Raw genomic sequence first — 7,596 nt, 5'->3', positions numbered from 1 at the left:
TCAAAAAGATGATCTGCAAACAGCCAGACAGAGTGAAAGACCAGGAGATAAAGATGCTGTTGAACAGAGCTATCAGGCTTGACCCACAGATCTGATAGCCACCTTGTGGAGACTCAAAATTGTTTTAACGTTCGCAAATTCTTGAGCTGTGATTTCAGCACTATCAGATGACACAGCAGTGGATTAGAAAGGTGCTTCGAATCACCTGCAGACTGAGTAACACACAGATTGCTGGGTTTCATCCTATGGATTCTGACTCAGTGGGCCTGGGGTGGCTGGGGAACTTGCATTTCTGATAGTCATACTTACTGGCTTAAGGACCACATTCTGGGAACTACTCACTAGTGCCAGGGATACCTGAAACTTGGGGGTGACCCCACAGTCTCTCCAGGTCTTTACTTTTTGTAGAGCCTACTGGTACTAAATTTAAAGAAATTTTATAGGAAAAAAGTCACCATGTGGGCTGAATCTAATCCCTTGTTCCATTAATTCGGAAACTGCTAAAGGAGAGCAGTATCAGTATTTCCATTTATCCAGGGACAGCATCTAAATTCAGATTGATTTACGCAGGAATAAAACAGCAGAGAAAATTTCCAGGGGGCTATCCATAAAAACATTTCACGAGGGTAAAACCAGTTTAGAAAAATATGAAAAAGCAAAATTAAGTTTGTAATACAGTTTTCCTTTAGCATATGAGTGCAAAGTATGTGCCAAGTATCATAATCTAGTTTATGTTACATTTGTCCTTTAGGACATATATTAAAATTTCAGCACAAGCCATATGGAGAGAGTCACAAAATTATATACTGAAAAGGAGGTAGGCAGCTCACTGTGTTCCCACAAGGTCACTGTGCTCACCACTTAGAGGGCTCACAGAGCAACACGATCGCAAATTTGCATGAGACATACTTAATACTGAACAATTCTAACTCCTGAGTAAAAGTAAATTAGCCTATTGAGGCAGCCTCATAAAAATCATCTCAAAACTATAAAACAAGTCTGAGGTTTTATTCATAGTAATACTTAAGAGCTTCCATAAGAAAGATTTGGAGACTTCAAATTAAAATATAATGAATAGGTCTAAGCTTCTCCACTACGCACTTGAAAATTAAGACTGAGTAGAAAACATGAAGGGCTGATTTTTATCCCTTCCTTCAACACCTCTTTCTGCTCGACACCCTCTGCTACTTCAAAGAGATCCTGTGCGAAGAAACGCACAAGGAAATACAGTTCGGATCAAGTTGTTTATAATGATTGTCTACTCAAATACACTGCGAGAGCATATAATAATATAAGGAGTGGGGGCATTTTGATAATAAGTAGGCTGCCCATTTCACGTCTCTGATTTTTTTCTTTGTCTTTTTGAGACAGAGTTTCACTATGCAGCTCAGGGTGGCCTTGAACTCGAAGCAATACTCCTGCCTCAGCCACCTGAGTGCTGAGATTACAAGCATGTGTCAGTACACCTGGCCTTGATATTTTGAACTGATGCTAATTATTTGACTAGCTAGAGGTCAGAGGGAGAAGTTAAAAAGATTCATAGAAGATCTCAATTCTTTAGTTAATATAGCTTAGCTTGGAAGACTTTTAAGGGGCCCAAGTTTGGAATGAATAACTCTCATTTGGATTCTAGCTTGTCACTTACCTGCTGCCTTTGGTGAAACAGGCTGACACTGCCCGCCTCACTTGAAAGATGTGAGCATTCAATTCAAGGGAATACATATGACGTCTTGTGTACTGCGTCTCATTTGAGACAGTGCTTAGTGAAAGTTAGTTCTTCTTATTTTTATGATTCTATTGCACTTTGTATTGATTTTGGCAGAAATTTGTTTGCTGACATTATGCTAGCATTTTCTTTCACCTTGTACAGATTTCTTCTTCTTTAGCACAGATTTCAAAAAGAGTGCTGTGATGTGGGTGATCATCTATTCACATTTTCCTTAAATGCAGTGTTAATTCATTGTATTTTCCCCACCCTACCAACAGTAGTGGGTGGTTCTTGGTAGCCCTCCGTTCTGTAATATTTGTATAAAAAAAGATCTGTTGAATGAAGTGTTTGATATCAGAGTCTATGAACACAGCTAGAAACAACAAGCACACAGGATGTGGTTTTTCTTTTCCAACCTTGTTCACAGATTCTGTGCTATACTTTGTGTTAGATGACACTGGAGTGTAGTCCACAGTGGGAAGCCTGTCTCTTGAAAGGGTTCACTGCTCAGTGAGCACCCATGGCTTGACCAGGCCGGCCTTCCATTTCTCCCTGAGTACCAGTTCACAGGCACTCCAAGATCTTCTCCTCAGAAGCAAGGAACAGAACTCTCCCTGGGAGCAGAAGCATCATGTTGGTTGATTGGAGGGAGCTCAAGCAGTAGTGTGGAGGTCCAGCACAGACCATTTACACAATTTTGTTCTCAGAGAGGTGTCCCAATGAGCTTGGCCTCATCATCACTATGAAAACCTTACACACACCAAAGTGTATATTGTTTTATATGTTGAAAGTCTTATATGTTAGAAATGCAGAGGTGCAGGGAGGATGTTAGAGGAAAGAGATGTTACTCACCTGCCCAGGCTGCTCACAGGCTGTCTGATACCTGGCCTGCTGGCACAGTTCCTTGACTCGCTCATATTTTGGCAAGTGGTTTGACTGTTGAATATTCTTGCTGGCTTCTTCCTTCTTTCGTAGAAATTTGCTTTGAGAGAAAGGGAAAAGCTCTCATATGAGAAGTGAGCTCAGTGCTGCCATTTCCCTTTTCTCCTCTGCCACATGGTCCCACATTTTTCAAATAGCAAGCTGTGGATGTTAAGGGTCCACCTACAGGCATTCAATGTTTGCTGACTTCTCCTTGAAAATCACAAGCTGGGCTCTACAGAATTTGTATGATCAGGATAAGAAGATTCACCCCTCCTCTAAAGCACAAATTTAAAACTTTGGGCATAAATGTTTAGTTTTACATGCTCAAAGTTCTTTGAATTGAAAAGCAATCAGTTTTTTTCTGTCTCCCAATTTATATACAGGAAAAAAAAAAACACAAGGTAGTGAGAATTATAAATCAAAAGGGAAAACTCAGAAGTGACTACGGAAATAATTACAATGGCATCATTTATATATTTAAAACTATGAAAGCACATGATGAAAAGAAGTAGGAGGTTGGGCAGCAGTACCAGCTAAGCCTGCAGGCAACGAGGAGAAGGAGGTAAAAGGATGGTCTGATTAGAAACCAAGACCGAGGACTGCAACAGTAAATCTAAACCCATGTAAAGGCTTTGGGCTCATCTCATTAATGAGCAATAGTTACTCAGCTGATTAGTAGAGAATAACTAGCAAACTATTTAATCTTACAACCAGGCTTATGAAATCTGCAGTGCTTAGTAAGCCAACATAAGGAGAGGAAAAAATACCCAGCAGGGAGAGCTGCCCACTAGGACTACTTCCCAGAAGCACCCCAGGAACCAGTAATTACCCTCTTTCCACTAGGAATGTATCCCGCCAAATTCTGGCCTTCTTGTTTGTTCGAAACCTGAAAGCAAAACAGTAATATTTACTGTTGGCATCTGGATGTTTTCACAAATGGATCTGTGCTAACAGTTTATTTAAAGAACACCTCTCACTTCCCACAGACCATGACTAGATCTCCATCAATGTGCTATTCACAAGCCGCTTAGAAAGGCTCAGCTTGGGGTGGTCCTCAGAGGTCAGGTGCCTTTTGCCTTTACTCTTTCCAGCTGTAGGCTGGATCTGGGCACCAGCTCAGTGTACTTGGGGCTGGCTGGGAGCAGAAATGTTGACACACCTGTTACCTGGCTTTTCCAGGTCCAGCAGCTTGAGGACGGACTTGCCATCCACATCAGGAGGTGTGTCAAGTCCAGCAATATCCAGGATTGTAGGGGCCAGGTCGATGTTCAGGACAATCTGCGGGATTCTGCAAAAAGACAGATAGTTATGACCCAGACCCAAAGCCGGGGAGGGTGCCATCTAGGGCTGCTCTTTTCTACAGCTGTGAGTCCATTTTCAACTCTCCTCGCCCTCACCTCTTGTTTTCTAGAGGTGAGCGGTGGGTAGCATTTGGCCAGAGTGGGTGCGGGGTCAGCAGCGGTGGCGCTGAACAAGACCAGTTTTATTGGGTCGGGCTGGCGAGATTCCTCACCCTTCTTGTGCTCCAGCCATGCTGCTGAACCAGATGTGGCATGGTATGTGGTTTGTGTGTGATGTACACTGTTTCTAAGCACCTAATAGTCCATAACTTCTCTGTTGAACTAGGACTTTAACTTCAGTATTCTAGAAAAGGACCTCAACAGTTTTCAGGGTTGAATTTAACCAGTGCTATCAAGTGTTTCATAGCTTGATGTCAGGAACATAAATCTTTCTAACTATTGGGCTGACAATTCCCAGTTGGGTTAAGAGACATGACACTCTTAAATAAAGATGGGATAGGAAGCAGTGGCCCAGCCTACAGCGACAGCAACAGAATTCTAATACCATTAGTCTCTTTTCTTTTAAAAGAAAAATCACACATTTCAAAGTTTTCTTTTAAAGCTAATGCTTTAGTAACTCTTTTTAAAAATTAAAAAACCAAATACCAAGAGAATGCATTGCTTTATTTTTTGTAGAGATAGTCTGATTGATTGATTAATTGTAATGCTGGGAACTAAACCCAACGCTTTTGTACTGAGCTACATCCTCACATCCATCATTTTAAATTTTTTATTTTGAGATAGGATTTAAATTGCCCAGATTGGGTTTAATCTTTTTATTCTCCTGCTTCAGCCTCCCCGAACTGAGATTACAGTGTGTATACCATATGCAGCCAAGCAATGATCATTTTCAAAAGTGACAGTATATCTTTGATTCAGAGACAGTAAAGATAATGTCCTCAAAGGCCACATTCCATCTTTGTCCACAGGTAAAAATAGATGTGGATTCTGGTCAATGTGAGGGAATTAGTCATTCATATAGTTATTTTCCCTTCCTGTTTAAAGCAAACGTTAGTTAATTTAACATGTGGTGGGGGAAAGTGTTCCAACTTTTAAATTACCAATCTACACACACCATTTCTTGTTTTGCATGGAAAGAAACCAGACCCTGAGACTAGTAATTGAATTACCTTAGACCCACATGAGCTGGGGCAGAAGAATGATGCAAACAGATATACGTACACTGATCCTGGTTCCACGCTTGGACCACGAATAAAGAACGGCACACGAATATCAAAATCATATGGCATGGATTTCCCCTTGACCAGTCCAAACTGCCCAATGTGGTAACCGTGGTCGGCGGTGTAAATGATGTAAGTGTTGTCCAGCTCGCCCGTCTCCACGAGCATGTTGTACAGCTGAAAAACAGCACAACTCATGGCAAATGGGATGCTTGCAGTAACACTCCACAGTGTTACCACAGTTTCCCCCAAAGCTCTTAGCTTTTGATATTTCTAAGAGCCAAGAATGACTTTAATAAGCCCACAAACACATTTTCTAATCACATACAGTCCTGGAGGGAAGAGGTCTCATGGTACAGATGAAATAACTTTTTTGAACCTGGTACATTTTATGTAGAGGTTGTGCTTGTCTGCTTGGCAAAATAACAATAACCAAACAACAACAAGCCACAAAGCAACCTCTACCCTTAAACTATGTAGATTCTACTTGGACAATCTGTAAAATCAGACTGCTTCTGACCCTGAGTCATGTAGTGATCCAACTTGTCTTTGGTTTATACTAGTTTTTGTTTCTTTTTTTTGGGGGGGGGGGCAGGATCTAGCTATGTAGTACAGGCTGACCTTGAACTCACTATGTGGTCTAGGCTGGCCTCAGACTCAAGGTAATCCTCCTGCCTCAGACCTCTGAGGGCTGGTTATACTAGAGTTTTAAATTCAGGAAATTTCAAATAAAAACATTTGTATTTTAGTTTCTTTTTAAAAAGTCAGGAATCTTGATGATACTTGATTCCCATTTCTATGTGGCAAAATTAGCTTAAGCTGAGTAGGCACAGCTTGGTTACATAGGGCAATTAATAAATTCCTCATAATCTCTACACTCCCTATGGCTTTAGTCATTTACATTATTTGACTGATTTCTGAAGGTATTTGAGAGGGAAACCCCTGATTTATGATGTTTTTATTTTTCTCTTCTCCATCACCAATTCCTTAAGAACCAAACCTGGAGACACAGAACAGGGGTGGAGTGGGGTGGCGATGGTCATGAGCACACTCAGCATGATGTTTGAAAGTGAAGTGAATGAGCAGGATTGACAGGCATGTCAACCTAGCCCAGGACAGGCTGTGGGCTTACCCTTTCCACAGAATCATCCACGGACATCAAAGTCTGGAGCCTCTTGCGCTGTAGAACATTGGTAAATTCCATATGGATGGGCAGCATTGGGCCTGTGTACTGCATGATCCAGTGTTTATCCATATTTGGTGCATAGTTATAACTAGGAGTTCTGAAAACAGCCAGAAAGAAATCTTACTATTTGTCTTATTCAGCAGAGAAGTAAACTAAAATTTGTGAAATAATCACTTAAGAAAGATAATTTAGACACTGTTAAAGTAGATATCTCAGGGCTGGGGGTTTAGTTCTCTGGCACAAGTGCCTGCCTGGCAAGCGGGGGGTTGTGAGTTCAATCCCTGGTACCAAAACAAACAAACAAAAAGTAGATGTCTTTCCTGAGTATCTCCTCTCATGTTTATAAATCCAAAGTCTTCACCAACTCAAATAGCATATACCCTGTTCTCTATTTTTTTTTTTTTTGTACCGGGGATTGAACTCATGACCTTGTGCTTGCCAAGCAGGCGCTTATGCCACTGAGCTAAATCCCGGCCCAACACCCTCCCAAGGCATACCTGGACTGGCTGCTGCACATATAGTTAGTGCAAGTTCATTTGGGCTCAGTGAACAAAAATGTAAGGAACACATCAGATGATGTCACAAATCTAGAGATAAAACTCACTAATATAGAAGACAATGTTAACTCATACAAATTCTCTTGCTAATTAGGGTATTAAATATAGTCACAGATATATGAAATGATGATCAATTATAATCTCAACACATTTTCTCTCTTTACTTTCTTAAAGCATTTCATGGATTCTGTATACATATATGAGTTCTTTTTTCTGCATGCTTAATGTTGTACATTAAAGCCATTAATTTAACTACTTTTACTGGAATTATAGTCCATTACTTCCGAAATATACATGCTGACCTCTGAAGCTATTCATTTCATAGAGAATTCAGTATGGGTGCAGGGCATGATTTTTCCAAACCCCAGGGAAGTAGACTCTACTGTTCTATGATACGTGAGTTCAAACCCACACCTAATCTACTGCAAGTGGTGTCAGATGCATTCCACCGGGACTCATAAAAGATGTCACTTCTTTTTAAGTCTTACCAACTGCTTTGACCATTAGATGCTGTCACGTTTCCCAAAGAATAGATCTATGCTAGAGCAGATCTTACACCAAAAGGTATTTGTTTATACTCAAACTTAATCCTGCACTAGACAGTAACCCACTGAAACCTTCCCTTTAAACATTATTAAATTTATAGATGTTGTGCACCATTCGTGCAGTTTTGTGTAAAGTAATTATATCTGCAGACTCA

The 7,596-nt window shown here is 40.7% G+C and overlaps 1 protein-coding gene across 9 annotated transcripts in view; it reads right to left on the bottom strand.

Annotated features, from left to right (window-relative positions):
- Positions 1 to 7,596, bottom strand: part of Sulf1 (sulfatase 1) — a 162,613-nt gene that overhangs the window by 30,925 nt on the left and 124,092 nt on the right. For all 9 annotated transcript variants that reach the window (XM_003479936.5, XM_013144054.3, XM_063257430.1 and 6 more), the window contains 5 exons: positions 6,286 to 6,436; positions 5,155 to 5,330; positions 3,792 to 3,920; positions 3,462 to 3,518; positions 2,561 to 2,690 (listed from right to left, as the gene is read on the bottom strand). In XM_003479936.5, the coding sequence (XP_003479984.3) occupies positions 2,561 to 2,690; positions 3,462 to 3,518; positions 3,792 to 3,920; positions 5,155 to 5,330; positions 6,286 to 6,436 (643 nt within the window). The remainder of the gene's footprint in view (positions 1 to 2,560; positions 2,691 to 3,461; positions 3,519 to 3,791; positions 3,921 to 5,154; positions 5,331 to 6,285; positions 6,437 to 7,596) is intronic.

Source organism: Cavia porcellus, unplaced genomic scaffold, assembly GCF_034190915.1.
Source record: "Cavia porcellus strain 051 isolate PalLab524CR breed Dunkin Hartley unplaced genomic scaffold, mCavPor4.1 scaffold_10, whole genome shotgun sequence".
In the NCBI taxonomy this organism is placed as follows: Eukaryota; Metazoa; Chordata; class Mammalia; order Rodentia; family Caviidae; genus Cavia; species Cavia porcellus.
The sequence above is the reverse complement of the archived record's forward strand: the minus strand, read 5'-3'. Positions and strand labels throughout refer to the sequence as shown.